The sequence below is a fragment of the Leishmania infantum genome, chromosome 31, assembly GCF_000002875.2.
Source record: "Leishmania infantum JPCM5 genome chromosome 31".
Taxonomy (NCBI): domain Eukaryota; phylum Euglenozoa; class Kinetoplastea; order Trypanosomatida; family Trypanosomatidae; genus Leishmania; species Leishmania infantum.
The window spans coordinates 1,369,755-1,386,039 of NC_009415.2; the positions used below are offsets into that span (position 1 = coordinate 1,369,755).

At 60.3% G+C, this 16,285-nt stretch overlaps 3 protein-coding genes across 3 annotated transcripts; all 3 read right to left on the minus strand.

Annotated features, from left to right (window-relative positions):
• Window positions 1-715: 715 nt before the first annotated feature.
• On the minus strand, window positions 716-1,693 carry LINJ_31_3060 (mutt/nudix family protein-like protein; the record flags this gene model as incomplete). Its single annotated transcript, XM_001467582.1, has 1 exon — window positions 716-1,693. The coding sequence occupies one exon, from the start codon at window positions 1,691-1,693 to the stop codon at window positions 716-718; it is 978 nt and encodes a 325-aa protein (XP_001467619.1).
• A 3,147-nt stretch (window positions 1,694-4,840) lies between these two features.
• Window positions 4,841-6,166, minus strand: LINJ_31_3070 (putative protein kinase; the record flags this gene model as incomplete). Its single annotated transcript, XM_001467583.1, has 1 exon — window positions 4,841-6,166. The coding sequence occupies one exon, from the start codon at window positions 6,164-6,166 to the stop codon at window positions 4,841-4,843; it is 1,326 nt and encodes a 441-aa protein (XP_001467620.1).
• A 2,892-nt stretch (window positions 6,167-9,058) lies between these two features.
• LINJ_31_3080 (putative acetyl-CoA carboxylase) lies at window positions 9,059-15,565 on the minus strand (the record flags this gene model as incomplete). Its single annotated transcript, XM_001467584.1, has 1 exon — window positions 9,059-15,565. One exon carries the CDS (start codon window positions 15,563-15,565, stop codon window positions 9,059-9,061), a length of 6,507 nt encoding a protein of 2,168 aa, XP_001467621.1.
• Between the last annotated feature and the right edge of the window lie 720 nt (window positions 15,566-16,285).

Consider the following 16,285-nt stretch of genomic DNA (forward strand, 5'->3'; position numbering starts at 1 on the left):
TGTGTGCTCGTGTGTGTGTGTGTGTGTGTCTACGTTGAGGGCGGCGTGAGAAAAGACAGAAGAGGAGCTGGAGGCACACAGCAGGATGGGGACGCGCGGAGGAAAGGAGGGATGGGGCGGGATGGAGGAGGGGAGGCTGCTACGTGCGTCGGTGTTTGTCTGTATAGGGACCTCCTGCTTTTATGGATATGACTTCAATACGAAAAGATAAAGGGAAAAGACTGAAGTATGATGCGCAGATTGCTGTTCCAGTGGAAGGCGTGCCGGCGGTCGCGGTTGTCGCGTGTGTGTGCGCGTATGTAGACGCCGAATCGGCAGGAGGTGTGCACCGGGGAAGCGGGGAGAAGGAGGGGTCACAGAATAATGATGAGAGAAGGTGTGAGTGGCGTGTGTCAACATCGTCGCAAAATTACACGGAGGAAACACGCTGCCGTGCGTCGCGGGCATACTCGCAAAGAAGCCGCTTCGCCAGTCGCTGAGACGCCAAGTCCAGCAGGCACACATCCGCTCATACACAAGAAGGGCGTCTCCCTCTCGCTGCAAGAGTGTGGTTGGCTTGGAAAAGGGAGGCGCGGTGAGCCTTGAATTACCATACCCCGCTCTTTTCAGACACACCTGCAGACCAGATAATGGGGTGCAGCCTGTCAGCCAGTGCAAGCACGGCCTCACCGTCCTCCTCCTTGTGACGTTGTTCATTCCAATCCAACAGACGAGGTCAGAGTTGGCTCTGTGGCTTCGTGACTTGCCCGCGGTCATCGACTTCCCCGTCGACCCACGGCTTCAGCATTGCATACGGCGTGGTGCCTGGGCCGCGTAGCTCCATGTCCGAGTGCTGACCCTCCAGCGCGCGCCGCACGTCCTGCTTGCAAACCCACATCACCTTTTCAAGCTCGGAGGCATCCACCACCAGACTCGGTGAGGCATCAGCCACCGCGTAGTAGCACATCATCATCAGGTAGGGATACGGCCACGGCTGAGACCCGATGTAGCGCACCTCGCTCACCCTGGCGCCGCTCTCCTCCTCCACCTCACGCCGCACCGTCTCCTCGGCTGACTCGCCGTGCAGAACAAATCCAGAGAGCAGCGTCAGCATCTTGCTCTCTTTGCGCCGCTGCGACAGGATGACGTTGCCCTTGCCGTCCAGTACCGCCACGAGCACGGCGGGCACAAGCTGGGGGAAGTGCTGCTTCCTGCACTTGGGGCAAAGCCGGCTGAAGCCGACATCGCGCGTTGGGTCCGTTGCCGTTCCGCAGTTGGCACAAAACCGGTTGGAGGCGTGCCAGCGGACAAGCGACATAGCGAGGCCATAGGCCGCCTGCTCCGGCCGCGCCATCTCGAGCACGTGCCCGTCCTTGGACGGCGCCCAGATCAGCTGTGACAGCCGGCGCCCGGCAAGGTTGTCTGCCATGGAGGAAAAGATGTTCTCGCCGGTTCTTGGATCCTCGCCAACGTAGATGAGCTCCTTGAGGTCCTTCACTATGAGGGCCCCATCACACAGCGAATGGTGCCACCATGCCACATTCGGCTGCCGCTGCGCACGTGGCACAAAGCCTGCATGCTCCTTCTTCGCAATGACTACACGTGGCTTGTGCGAGGGCTGCAGGCGCTGGACCTGGAAGCCCGGTACCATGCGCTCCTGCTCCAGGCGGCGCAGGTGGCCGCCGGAGAAGGCGAACTCGAGCGGCCGGCTCATGCCAGCCTCGAGTAGCGCAGAGGGTCTGCGGGTGAAGAGAGTCGGGGGTGGAGGGGACGGCGAAGGCACACACAACAGCAACGGCGACGAAGCGACGCAAGATACAAAGAAAGCAAAGGAAAGACAGTGCAGCGCTGACGAGGTGCTGACGCCTCTCAGTTCGGGGACCCGCTGCTCTTGCTGTGCTACGGCGGGCGGCACACCGTCATGGGGGTTTCTCCTTCGAGTACAGTTGGAGAGAGCATGCCAGCATCAAGGTACTGTGTTTGGGTGCTGGTGGTGGTTGCGGAGCCACAATGAGTTATCCACAACGGCAGAGAATGAGGTGAGACTCGCGTGCGCGCCTCTCAAGCGTGAAGGCGGAGGATGAGGAGGGATCCCTCGAGCAGGAAGAGCAAAACATGAAGGCCAAGGGGGGAGGGGCTAGAGGAGATGCGAGAGAGATAGACGGATGGGGGCATGATGGAAGCAGTGTTGAACGTGTCCATATGTGTGTGTGTGTGTGAGCATGCACGCACACGTGGACGAAGAAGGTGGGAAGTGAGAGGGGAGGGCGGCAGAGAGGGTAGGCAAACGAGGCTCGGGCATAGATCTGGACACCGTCATGCACGGGGTGCCGCGGTAATGTCTTTGAAGTTTGAAAGAGCGAGCGAAAAGTAATGTGCCACGGCTCCAGCTGCACCTCTACTCGTACCACACCCATAGAGTCGCTCGTGTGTCTGTGAGGCTCACCTGCCAAGTCCGTGCCACTGTCTTATCGCGCCTCCCTTGCTAGGGGAAGAGGCTCCAAGACCACAACGAAGCTCTTAAAAGGGAGCTTGAGTCACACCATTCAACAGTCAGCGAGCTGCGTAGAAAGCGATGATACACGAGTGACCCAACAGAGTGAATCTTCTTAGCCCGAGTTCCGCTGCTGAAACTGCTGCTGCGGGTGGAGACAACGACGGTGCGGCTGCGCTCCTTTTCCTCTTATTTTCGTTTTTCTTCCGCTGTCTGCCGCTCACGGCTAACTTCATATCTGCTCGTCTGAAGACGTGGCAATACGCACAGACGCACACATACACACACCACCTCCCTCTGGCATGAGCGCGCGCGTACACGGTGGTAAGCGAGGGAGGCGGAGGGTTGGGAGGGTGTAGGCGGAGACACACGCAAACGTGAGTGCACAAAGAAAACGACCCCGCCACAGACAACGAGAGAAAGAAACAAAACACCAAAGAAAATCAACATCGTTGCACGCAGATGCACGCGCGTCGGGGCGCGACCCCACGCACTCGCGGCACACAGCAAACGGGGGTGGGGCTGCTACACACGCACATACACACACACATATATATAGAGAGAGAAAGAGAGAGACACATACACGTATACACACACAAACACGCGGTGGTTCCAGAGTGACAGCGACACGAGATCAACACGCACGCCACGACGAGGAGCTCCCAGAGAGCGCACAAGCACGCACCGAAAAGGGCAACGTGACTGAAGAGAGAAAGGGAGGAGGGAGGGTAGGGGAGGGGCAGCACAGGATGAGCCGAAGAGAGAAGGGCGACACATGCAGCAAACACCAACTGGGCACACACACAGACACAGGTAGGCACGACAGAAGGGCAGAGAAACAGACGAAAATGAGACCGGAAAGGAAGTTGTCGCAATGCCACGAAAAAATGAAGAAGGGCGGCGAGAGAGCGTTCGACGGGGACAAGAACGGCACGTCCCCGCGAGATGGCGAGATGCGCCGGCCCGTCGGCTTTCGGCCCGCTTGTGCGCCCGCACTGGTGTGCATGCCGCCCTCTCTTTATCTCGCTCTACGTGGATGTGAGATAGGCTCTGGGGCGCTCGGGGAGAGGTGAGTGGAGGGGGTCACCGACTGCAAAGAGGTGACGCGACGCACAAGAGAGCTCACGAATGAGGTGGGAAAGACGAGAGACAGAGGGACGGAAGAGAGGTGAAACAGCCGAAGCGAGTGTTCGCACAGAAACAGATGCGGGCACGCACACGCGCATACAGAGAACGAGACAAACTAACGCACCCTCAGCCCAGTGCTCGTGCACGCAACAACACAAACCGAGCACGCGGCAGACGGGCCGAGATGAGGACAGATCTTGATAAGGAGCGATGACTCACAAAACACGAAACAGACCCAACGGCCGTCACACCACCGAGATAAACGCACAAGTGCAGATGTCACTTTTGCGTGCACACTGTCGCGATACATCACTGCCGCCGTCACACTGCCTCCGTTGTTGGTGTGCACTATCGTGGCGAATCCGCAGTCGTGCTTGTCTGACCAAAAATTCGTCTTTCCTTTCCTTTCCGTGCGTGCACACGCAGCGCGTTGTTCCCGCTGTGCATTGCCTGCGCATGTGCCTCTGACGTTGCGCCTGAAGCAGAGGGAAGCAAAAGAGGCACATAACCGAGAGAAGGGCAGAGAAGGCACAAGGGCGTGAAACGGCCCGCCGACGCGTGCGCAGACATGAAGGACGCGTGCGGATCGCGCAGCGGCAGAGAGAGAGAGAACGAGAAGGTGGGAAGGGCTAAAGCCTCAGACAGACAGACACAAGCAGGGCGAAAAAAAAAACGAGAAATGGCGTGCGTGTAAGCACGTGTGCGTGCGTGCGTGTGTGTCTGCATCCTCTGCCCTCACAAGTGCGAGATCACGAATAGAGATAGAGCGCGAGAGGCAGCGGGGGCGAAGGAGGGGGGGGAAGGTAGCGTGCACCGTTCTGCTAGAAAAGGGCAGCCGAACCATAAAAAAATAATAAATCAGGGAAGACCAGGAGCATGTGTGTTTGTGTGAGGGGAGGCGGCAACGAGCAGGTGAAAGGCACCGCATGCGGGAGCGCCCAACTGCATGATGCGGGAGACCGGAGGCACTCTCATCCGCACGCGTGCGAGCCCTGAAGCGTACACAAAGCGAAGGGGCAGAAGAGAGAGGCTGAGGCGCAAGTGGGCGGCAGGTGGCGGAGAGGACAGCAGGAGACGTGTGATGGGTGTGCTCCTTCCGTAGAGGTGCGCGCGCAGGCGTCTGCGCATCTGCACCCTCCACCAAGTCGTCACGAGTGAGAGTCGTCCACTGCAGAAACACAAAAAACAAGGAGACAGACGAGAGCTCGGGACGTGCCCGCCCATCAACGTCAGCGGCAGTTACGGGGCGGCTTCCTGCAACGTAGTCAGCCACTGCTCGTATGCCCTCTGGGTCGGCGCCATGAACCAAAAGGCCTTGCCCGCCTGGTTCTTCATGGCAAAGACGAACTCCTCGCCAGCCATCATGACATCGATGGGGCACACGGAGGTCAGAGTGGCGACCGGCACCACCTCTTCCGGGTCCACCCCGCTTGGGTCCCGGATCGAAATCTGCTTCTTGTCGAAACTCAAGAGGCACTTCTGCCATCCGCGCAGCGCCGTGTGGCGCTTCACCGTGCCAATGAGCGGCTCCGGCTCCTCCAAGTGCGCAGGCGGTTCCTCCGTGTTCAGCGACTGCGTAATGCAGCGCGCGATGGCCTCGCGCACGTCGGCAGGGATGCGGTTGTGCTTTTCCACACTGCGCTTGAGGGTCTCGAGGTTGGAGCGAATAAAAGGCTCGTGAAACAGCTCGTGAATCGTCGGCCGCGTGTTGGAGTCGACGGAGAGAAGTCGGTTGCACACATCGCGCAAGCTCGCCGAGTACGATGACGGCAGGTCAGAGCGCCGCCCGTGGCATATGTTTGTGATGAGTTCATCCATGTTCTTGCCGGTGAAGGGGCGGCGGAGCGCCATGACCTCGTAAAGCACGACTCCGAGGGCCCACATTTCACTCTTCTTGCTGTACGGCTGGCGATGCCACAACTCCGGGCTGAGGTAGTATGGCGTGCCACAGAAGGTCGAGCCGACGGCATTGGAGAGGGAGTCCTCGTACTGGCGCGAAAAGCCGAAGTCGCCGAGCTTGACGAGGCCGGTGGTAGTGAGGAGTATGTTTGCGGTCTTCAGGTCGCGGTGCATCATCTTGTTCGAGTGGATGTGGTCCAGGGCAAGGCAGAGCTGCAGAAAGATGAACACCACCTCGTGCTCGCGGAAAAACTTCATCTCGCGCACGCGGGCCTTTATCTGCTTGTACAGATCCCCGCCATCGGCGTACTCCATCACAATCAGCAGCTGCCCCTCTCTCTCGATGGCGTTCTCGCAACGCACGACGTGCGGGTTGCAGCAGCGCGAGAGACACTTCACCTCGTTTGTCACGAAGCCGCGGTCCTTCTCGCTCATGCTATTCAGGTCCATCACTTTCGCGGCGAAGACGTTGCCGGTCGCGCTTTCCTCCACGCGCCACGCGCTACCAAAGCTGCCCTGTCCCAGCAAGCGCTTTTTGACGTACTGGCAGTTCGGCGTCCGGCCGAGGATGTCCTGCAGAGGGCCCTGACCGGTCTCTGTCGTGCTGGGTGGCACTGGCAGGCCGTTGTTGCCGCCGTTCGGCTTTCGCTGGTCTTGCTCCTCCATTGCAGAACGTGCGTGTGTGTGTGCGCGCGCCAGACGCCAGGAGGCAGGGAGGGGGGGGGGGGAATGAGGCAAAAAGAAGCGCTGAGAGAGGATGCGGGAGGAGCGAAGAGGTCAGCCACGCAACTCACAGCGGCACAGCATACGGAGCAGAGAATGGCAACGATAATAATGCCGGACAGCGCACAGGCCTAACAGCGACGGCAGGCGCGCAGAGGCAAGATGGGATGCGGCTTCCAAAAAGAGATGGAGAGAAAAGCAGTACGATGCGCAGAGGACAGAGACTCCGACAGAGAGGGAGGGAGGCGCCGAGGAAAAGGAAAGCGGGAGAAGAGAGACGTCAGCGTCACCACCAGAAATGGTGCGAGTCGGGGCTGAGAAAGACAAGGGGGAGGAAGACGAAGGTGGAAAACGCAAGGCCAGCGAGCCAGGAGAGCGTGACACACGAGCACTGGGCGGCGGCGGCGGAAGGGGAAAGGAAAAACAAGCCGAGAAGAACTGAACAGAATAGGAGACAGGGTGAGAAACGCTGTACAACTTAGTGCAATGATACGCGAAAGGCAGATGTATAAATGTGCACGCGTGTGCTCATGTGATGGTGCATGTATAGGAGGTCTGCAGGGGGCGGGTGTGCAGGTGCTTCCAGGCAGTAGTGCCGTTTTTCAGTGCAAGCAGCTGTGCACGCGACTCTGTGCGGCGGGTTTAAGCACGTGACTGCGCAGACGGAAAAGAAAAGGAAACGAAGAAAAAAAAATAGTCGCGATGACTGCGGCGATGGTCACCGAAAACGGCTGACGCAGAGCCGACTTCCGCACGTGTATAGCGGAAGGCACCCGTCGTACGCGCACGTGCGCGTAGTGCCTCGCCCTCTTTCCTTTTTTCAGTTGTTTCTTCGTGCGGAGAGAGCAGCAGACACGCACAGGCAAACCCCGCCTCAGACGGAGCTACCCGCATACACCGAGATGCGAAAAAAGGAAAGAGGCGAAGTGCAAGGGACTGGGGAGGAGCAAGAAAGGGAGGGGAGAAGGCGACCGTTGATCACGTAGCGAAAAATGAGAATGCCGAACCTGCCGCACACGCTTGGGGGGGGGGTATGTGTGTTTGGCCAAGGAGGGGAGGGGAGACCCGGGATGTGCGGGACGATGACGCGCTGAAGTGGCAGCGGGGATCGGCGCTAGTGCGAACGATGATAATGATTGGCACACCGAGCGAGGGGGCGTGCTGTGGTGCGGCGGCCTGCCGCGCGTGCGTGTCTCTCTCTATGGGTACAAGTGAGATGAGAATGTATCAAAGACGAGGATGATGGGTGAAAGGGGCACCGGCGCCGTGTTCGTTCTCTCTCACGCGTAGCGAGTGCAGTAGAATAAGATACAAGTGCGGGGAAGGAGGGGGTGGGGGGGGTTGCAGCAACAGAAAAGAGAGAACGTTCCGGGCTTCTTCGGGGCTGGTGTTTGCTCATGGAGTAGAGTGGCGCATGTGCATGTGCATGCGCATTTGCGTGTGTGTAAGTGCGGCCGAGGGGGTGAGGAAGAGCGAGAGAGAAAGAGAAAGTCGAAAGGAAAGAGTCCACGCATAGCTCACCTGTGGTGATCCGTTCGTGCCGCACAGACACAGACGACGTCGTATCTCGCTCTTCGTGTCATGCGACCATAGCGCACTCTCAACGCCACACGCATATGCACACACACAAGCGTTGGCCTTCTGTTGCGTGCCCCGAGCTCACTAAAACACACAAAGAGAACCATAAGCAGAGGCTCCCCGCACTTGTTCTTCAATATGCGCCGCTAGCCATATCCTTTCCCTGATGATCAGCTTCTTGCTTACGCCCGCTACGCGTCGCACTCGCACCCGCATCCCCTCATCCCCCCTTCCTCCTCCGAGCTCAACGTACGATACCCGACAGAAGTACGAGCAACAAGTAGTACGACTGTCCGGCGTGTGTGCACATGCCTGTGAGTGCAGGTGGCGAAGAGTGCACGTATCTGCCGAGAGGATGGAGGCAAAAAAAAAGTATTCGGCATGTCGCACATCGACTACTGGTAAGCCAAGAAAAGAAAAAAAAACAAACGACAAGACCACGCAGGTGGCGCCATCACACTCGACTCACCGAGAGGGCCCACTGGACACAATTGTAGAGGCGCGGGAGAAATGCACGAGAAACAGAAGGAATACGCGCCGACCAATGAGATGAAACTGCACAGAGAAAACCGTAAAAAAGTGGGAGGAGGGGAGCGAGGGGGAGGGGGGTCGAGGACGTTATCGTGGCACCTAGCCCAAGACTCGAGATAGGGGGACATGAATCTTGAGAGGGAGGAAGAGGAACGGAAAGGAGGAGAAGGGGGGCGTTTGCGTTTGTTCGCGTGATTCAGGAAGTGTTGGACGGATGGGGGAAGCTGGTGAGGGTGTGATAGAGTGATACACCGGAAGTCGTGCCTCCTGCGCAGTGACACAGATGATGCAAAACATTTACAACAGGAGAAATGTATATGAGTAGAGAGAAAGACAGAGCGGGAGACGGCCACGCGCGGAAGATGGGGAGAATCCCGAGCTAACAGGGGAGGTGTATGTTCGCAAACCGCAGCGCTGTGCTCGGAACGTGCCGACACGCCGCCGTGGACGCAGACGCACAAAGACAGAGAAAACAAAGGAGATCGCGGTACCCTCTACTGCGCCACACCACCCACAAAGCCGTCGACACGAAGCGTCGCCACGTCCCATCGGCAGCGCCCCGACGAAGTGGACTCTTCCCTTCCCACCCCCCTGTATTGTATACTTTAAGTTAGAAGCACAGAGAGAAAAGAGATAAACAGCAACAAATTCAAAACAGCCGCATCGCCCAGGACACCCTCCTCTCTCCTCATCACGCACGCTCGAGCGAACGAAATCAGCCCGCATCTATTCAGCCGTGCTGTGCGCACAGGCCGACGAGTCCAAGGCTACCTTCGCGGCCTTGGCGATTGCCGGGTTCTCGAAGAGTTTCGCCAGCGCGCGCTCCATCGAGCTCTCCTCACCGCCGTGCAGGGTGAGCAGGCGCTGCAGTTCCTTCGCCCATTCGCTGTTGTTCAGAGCCGCGTGGCCGTTGCTCTCCCCAATCCAGGTGCCATCGAGACCCTGCAGCCACTTCAGTTGATCCTGGTCGGCCGTGCCCCACGCCGGTCCGTTGGGGTGCGCCACCGAGTAGCACTCCTCGACCTTGCGAACGCCCCCTGCAAGGGAGTCGACGACGCCGACCTCGAGCATATCGTTCGCCACCTCCAGCTCCTTCAGTTTGCGTTGCAGCTTGTGGTAGAAGTGGCGGCGGCTATCTTTCCACGGGACGACGTCGCGCACCACACCGGTCGCTTTCATCCGCACGTACGTGTCATGCAGATCGGCGAAGCGCACCGCAACGTCGCGGTAATGCGGCAGCAGCTCTTTCTCGGCCTCACGGGCCGCCTTCGCCTCCATCGCTGCGAGGTCCGGCCGACTGCGCCGAATCAGCTGCAGCACGTCGTCGTCGCGAAACTTGATCTCCACCACACCAGACGGCTCAAGGATGCCACCGCGCGAGGACGGGTCGCAGTACATCTCGACGACGCCGTTGTGGTTGATCGTCGGGTCCACGACCACCCAGGCCCCACCTCGCAGCTCGCCCCCTGGCGGAATGTAGATGAAGACCGGCGCAGTGTAGACGCGGAGGTTGTCGACGATGGAGGCGCCAAACTTCAGCACCTCGTCAAACATGTCGCGCATGCCACCCGAGAAGCCGCGCCAGTTCGCCAGGATGAAGCATGGCAGCCGTTCATGGTGGAAGTCATCGAGGGCGTCGGCCGTCTTGCGCGCCGAGTCGGGAAACCACACCTGGCCCGCCTGCGTAATAAAAGAAGACGTCGAGGTCGGGTCAGCCGGATCTGCCGGGTCGAACTTCTTCGTCAGGCGCGTCTCAACAAGGATAACGCCGCAGGGGATGCCGCCGAGCGTGGCGCGGCCGACCACCACCGTACGTGCCCACCCCTCCAGCGTCTCCATCCACGAGCCGCGGTCGAACAGGCCCGTCTGACCGAGCAGTCCCGTCACGAGGAGGCGTGGGTCGTACTGCGTGTTCGACGTCGGGCAGAAGGTCACGTCGCGATCGATCGGGTCGACAGAGGCCCAGAGCAGGCGATGCGGTGTGCAGCGCCGAGGGTGCAGGACAGCCGGCACGTAGTCGAGCCACCGCAGCAGCACGCGGGCAGAGCCATAGTCGTGGTGTGTGCACCAGTGCGTGACACCGTTCGGCACCATAATCTGCTTGCCGCCGAGCTGGCTGTTGCCCATGTACACGTCCTTGCCGAGCAGTCGGTTGAGAGCACCGGCGCCAGTCAGGATGAGAGGCGAGTCGTTCGTCTGGATGACGCGGCGGCCAAGACGGTTCAGGTAAGCGCCGATGCCGACACTGCGCCCCGAGACGAGGCTGATGGTCGGGATCTCGCTGTAGTTCTTCGACATCTCACCCGCCACGAGACCGGACCCGCTCAGGTTTTCAACGCCGATGTACTCCGTCGGCCCGCCCACCACGCCTTTTATCACGTACCGCGTTTCGCCTTTCACCTCAAGCGGCTCCGCCTCCATCTGAATCTTCTTCCGTTCCCTCAGCTCCTCGTAGTCGCTCTTGGTGAGGTACAGGTAGGCTATATCATTCTTCTCCGTGAACTCGACGAGGAACCTCTTCTTGACCTCGGTGCTGAGGCCAAGACGTGCGCCGCTGTTGGTGCTAATGTACACAAACGGCACGTGCTGCGCGCGGGCAAGCACCGAGGCGGCCTTGAAGACGCAGTCCTCCGGGACGGCGAAGGATCCGGACTGAAAGGTGATGTCATTGGCGACGACCACGATGCGGCGCGTCTGCGCCGTCTTCAACTCCATATCGAAGTAGCGCGGCGGCGCGTACTCGACCATCCACACCACCATGCCACACGACTGCGCGAAGGTCCTTCTCGTCGACAGCAATTCCCCGTCCTCGCAAAGAAAGAGCTCCGTGGCGCGCAGCGGGTTCTTTGGGATGGAGGTGTGAGGCAGATCCAGCGCGCAGCGCAGCTTCATCCACTCCTTACGTAGGATAAGGTTCAGCACGGCCGGCCAGTCGTGCACGTACGTCGTGCCGGCGCGGCGTGCCTGCAGGCGCTTCACGTCACGCGCTTCAAGCTGTGGGTACGGCCCGAGAGTGATGGCGCGGTGGCGCGTCTCCGTCGGCTCCGACATCATATCGACGGAAATTTGCTGCTCTTTTTCGGACGGCAGCATCTCGCGCAGGTCCCCCAGCTTCGACGCGGTGCGCATCAGATGCGGCGTCCCGCGCGGCGCCGGCATCATAGGGGAGGTGAGGCTCATCTCCAGCAGGGACTCGGCGGAGCGGCCCGTGGACGAGTAGTCGACGTCCTCAGACGTCTCGGCACGGTGCAGCTGCAGCTGGCCGTTCGACAGTGACTCGTAGTAGACATGCACCGACACGCCATAGCCAGACGGGCTCTTGGCGATGACACGCATTGGAATGAGACCCGACGGCACCTTCACGTGAAAGGATACTTCCACATCCCGCACACCCAACTCCGTCAGCTTCTCCTGGTACGAGCTGGCCGCCGCCACCAGCAGGGGCTGCAGCGAGCGTACGTCGAAGGTCAGCTCAATCATCTTTACGAACACGTGATTGCTGTCCGGAAACTTCACCGTCGAGTCGTCGCGGGCTACCTGCAGCGCTGCCAGGCACTTAGCCAGCATGTGGCCCACATCCACGTCCGTCACCTCCGTCCAGGGAGTCATGCCCATGTCGTGAGGCGTCACCGCCACACGCGCGAACATGCGGTGCTCCAGCGCGGACGCGCCAGCCTTCTTGGGGGCCGCCTTGAACACGTGTACATCCTTGTAGGGTGTCGGGTGCATGCTCACCTCGTAGTTCGACAGCCGGTCGAGTTCCAGCCGACGTGCCGACTGTGGCAGCACGTTGCGCAGCAGTGTGTCCTCCTGGAAGCCCGTCTCCGCCCGGAACGTGAAGAAATGCGGCCCCTCCGGCATCCCATGTGCCATGAAGTACACCGTCTCGAGCTTTTCGAACTTCTGAAAGACGGCCGCGTTCTCCTCCATCAGCAGGCGACACATGCGCGCCACGTCTGACTGCGTCGACTCGCGCGAGACGGAGAAGAAGACGGTTGCGATGACGATGTCGTCGCTGTAGTGTGACACAACATCGCGGAACGACGAGGCCAGCGTCGACTGGAGCAGCTTCTCATCGGGCAGCATGACGCAGATGCCCCGCCCACCGATTATTCTTCGCGACCCCACAGCCAGCTCGTCGCTCATGTGCAGCACCTCCGCATCCTCGATGGGGTCGAAGCTGTAGCTGGCGTACCAGCTGGTGCCCTGCTTCAAAATGTCCAGGTCCTTGATCTCGCTCTCGCCAGAGTACTCACGGCGAATGAACAGCTCGAGGCATATGTGCACTAGGTGCTCCATCTGACGGTCGAACATGATGGAGCAGAGGAGGTCGTAGCCGAAACCGCTGGCGACGAGGCTACGCAGGCTGCCCTCCTCCAGGGCCTCCGCGAACTGCGCCTTGCGCTCCGTGAAGGACGGCAAGGAGCACATGCGGAGCAGGTAGCGCGCCTGCAACAGCAGCGAGCCATACGCGAAGGACTTGAGGGTGACCAACTTCGACAGCGTCCCTTTCAGAGACTTGAGAAGCAGCGCGTTGCTCTCGAGGTATTTCAGCACGCTGCGCATTACGTAGTGGTGGCATTCCTGGTTGTGCGCAAAGTCTATCTGGAAGACGGCCTCGTTGTCGTTGAGGGTGTTGCGCAGCCCCTCGATCGCCTCTTGCCGGCTGTGCCCGTCAAAGGGCTGCTCCACGGTGACGTAGCGGTCCACAATGGCGTCGATGATGGCGCGGTACTTCTCGCTCGGCGTCTGCGGGCGCGCCTCCGTCTCGTCGCATATCTCGGCAGGAATGAAGGGCAGGTGGACCGCCTTGAGCGTGACCGACGAGAGACCCAGCGAGGCGAGGTCGGCGAATGCCCTGCGCACCCGCTCCTCGATCGGAATCTCCTTGAAATGGAAGCCGTTGACAAGCAACCACAGCGACTCCGCGGCGCGGCGCGCGCGCGTCACGCCGTCTGGCCGCTCGTACTGACGGGCGACAAGCAGCTCTGTCGGCCACGGGTCTTGGATCTCCTTCGGTCGCGCGACCTTGCTCGGGTCGTCCGGGGTGATCTCGGCCAGCAGCGAGCCCATCGCGATGGTCGTGCCGGGCACGGCACGGTGATGCAACGTACCGGTAGTCCTGGCCCGCAGCGGCAGAATCATCTTCATTACCTCCAACTCGGCAAACGCGTCGCCCTCGTTGACGTGGCCGTCATCGTCGATGACGTAGCGCACCAGGCGGCCGGGGACGCTGGCCATAATTTTCGTCGGGTCAACGTCGCCGGAGAAGTTCGTCACTTTGCCGCCGATGGTGATGCGCAGGCTGTTCGGCTCCTCGGCGACGTAGGCGACCAGCGTCTTGTCGCCGATGGTCAGTTGCAGGGCACCGGACGTGAGGATGCGGTACGGCACCAGCACGATACTGCCGTTCAAGGAGATGGCGTACTCGTTCAGGCTCACCATACCGGCGCTCAGCGTGTACTTCTCCGAGCGGCTCACGTAGGACTCGGTGTGAAGGTTGGAGAGATACTCCGTGGACGGCACGTGGCCGGCGGCGAGGAAGGCGATGTACTTGTCCTTGTGTTCCTGCATCCAGCGCATGTTGCGGTAGATGCTGGCGGCGATCAGCGCGGAGTGGATGCTGCGCTGGTGCGCCGGCGCTTCGGCCGCTTTCTTGGCGATCATGCCGTCCAGCCAAGCCGTGCTCACATCACAGTCGCGGAAGGCCGACGTCTCTAGCAGCTCCATGGCGTACGACGTCGACGTGCGGATTTCGCCGCGGACGACAAGTTTGCGGAGCGCAAGCACCATCCCGCGGCGCGCATCCTCGCGGGTCTCGCCGGAGGAAAAGATGTGGCCAAACTGCGAGTCGGCGTACTGGTGAATCTCACCGCCGGAGCCGACGGAGAAGTAGCCCCAGCACTCCTTGCTGTTCTTGAAGGCAATCTCCTCCACCTTGCCGGAGGTCGGCCGGAAGCCTTCGTCCGTATCCTCGGCCGTCACGCGCACAGCGATCGTATGGCACTTCGGCGGTACGCTCTGGCGGGCCGAGAAGTCGATCGGGGTGGTGCCGTACGGGTCCTCGCCGTAGAAGGCGCGCACCTCCGGAATGCGGTCGAGCGGGATGCCCATGCCGACGCAGAAGAGGGCAGCCGGCAGATTCACGCCCGAGATCATCTCCGAGACGGGGTGTTCGACCTGGATGCGCGGGTTCAGCTCCAAAAAGTAAAACTTGTGCGTCTCCTTGTCGTACATGTACTCCACCGTGCCGAGACCGCAGTATTTCACCGCGCAGGCCAGCTGAATGGCCGCTCTTTCCATTGCCGTGATGATGGCGGGATCGACCCCGAAGGCGGGGCCCTCCTCGATAATCTTTTGGTGGCGCCGCTGCACGCTGCAGTCACGCGTGCGCACGGCGATGCAGTTGCCGTAGCAGTCGGCAAGCAGCTGCACCTCCAGGTGGCGCACATTCTCCAGCATGCGCATCACAAAGATGTGGCAGCCTTTCACCTCCTCGGACACAGCGAAGAACAAGCTCTTGACGTCCTTCAGACACTTGCAGCTGCGGATACCCTTGCCACCACCGCCTTCAGACGCCTTGATCATCACGGGGAAGCCGATGCGGCGGCACACCTCCTCGCACTCCTCCGGCGAGTTCACGTACGCCTTCTCGTACGCTGCGGCGTCCACAGAGAAGGTCTTTGGGGGGAGGCGAATGCTGTCGCCGCTCCACGGAACCGTCGGTACACCGTTGGACTGCGCCACAATCGTTGAGGCGATCTTGTCTCCCAACGCAAACATGGCATCTTCAGACGGGCCAAGAAAGGTGACGCGTTTTGACTTCATGCACTCGCGCGGCAGTGCCGGGTTCTCGGAGGCGTGGCCCCAGCCGGGGTAGATGGCGTCACACATGTTCTGCAGCGCTGTCTGCATAATGACATCCACGTTTGCGTAGTTGTTGCTATTCATGCCGCCCGGAACAGGAATATGCTTGTCCGCGAGCGAGATGAATTCGGCGTTCGCCTTTAGGTCCTCTGGGGTGGCCATCACCACGAACTGAACCGCATCGGAGTCACCCGTGTGCTCGTACATCCACGATCGAATCGAGTCCATCCCCTTCACGGCGGCGAGTCCGTTGTTGGCAATAAGAAGGCGCTTGATCGGCATTATAGCCCCGAGCGAGCTACACAGCTGCTCCATGGAGTCGTACCGGAACCCCACCGGGGAACTCTTTTCCTGCATCGCTTCCATCTTTGTGGGCAGCGACGCGTTGGAGATATCTGCGCTCGTGGCACGACACGCCCGTTTCCTCGCCGTAATGCGACTGTGTGTGCGTGTGTGTGTGTGTGATCTATGCACAGGGAAGGGTTGACAGTTTGGGAAGCGAGCGTGTGAGGCACAACGGAAAAGCACAACGCGTTGCGTTATCTCCGCTCCACGGAAGTGACGTGCGGCGTGGGCGAGAAAAGCTGATGGTGCACAGAAGGCTAAAGAGAGAGAAATGTGAGAGGGGGAGAGACAAGTTCCGAGAGCCTGGCTCGACTTGCATACACTCCGAGGAGCGCCACGTGCGCCGCCTTTCCTCTCCCCTTCCCCATCCCGCACGGCATCGCGGCACCGACGGTGGAAACGCGGTGAGAGGGGAGGGAGATGGAGAAGAGGCCTGCCTTCGACGCATGGGTGTGCATCACAGCATCGATCCTGTTCTTACATGGGAAAGCAAACACACATCGGCAATGGTGAAGAGGGGCACTCGTGCGAGATCCGAGGTCGAAGCTGCGGTATCTGCCTGGAGTGTCTGTCTTCCTACGCACTCGTGCTTGCTCCTTCGCCTTCTGCCTCTGGGCACACACCCACACACACAGTCCCACAACAGTGCGCGCGTCCGCGCGAGAACGACTCCGCGCCGCTTTCTTACCCGCAAACAAAGTCGCCTACTCAAGAAGCACGGAGGCCCTTCAGAGCGGCGCA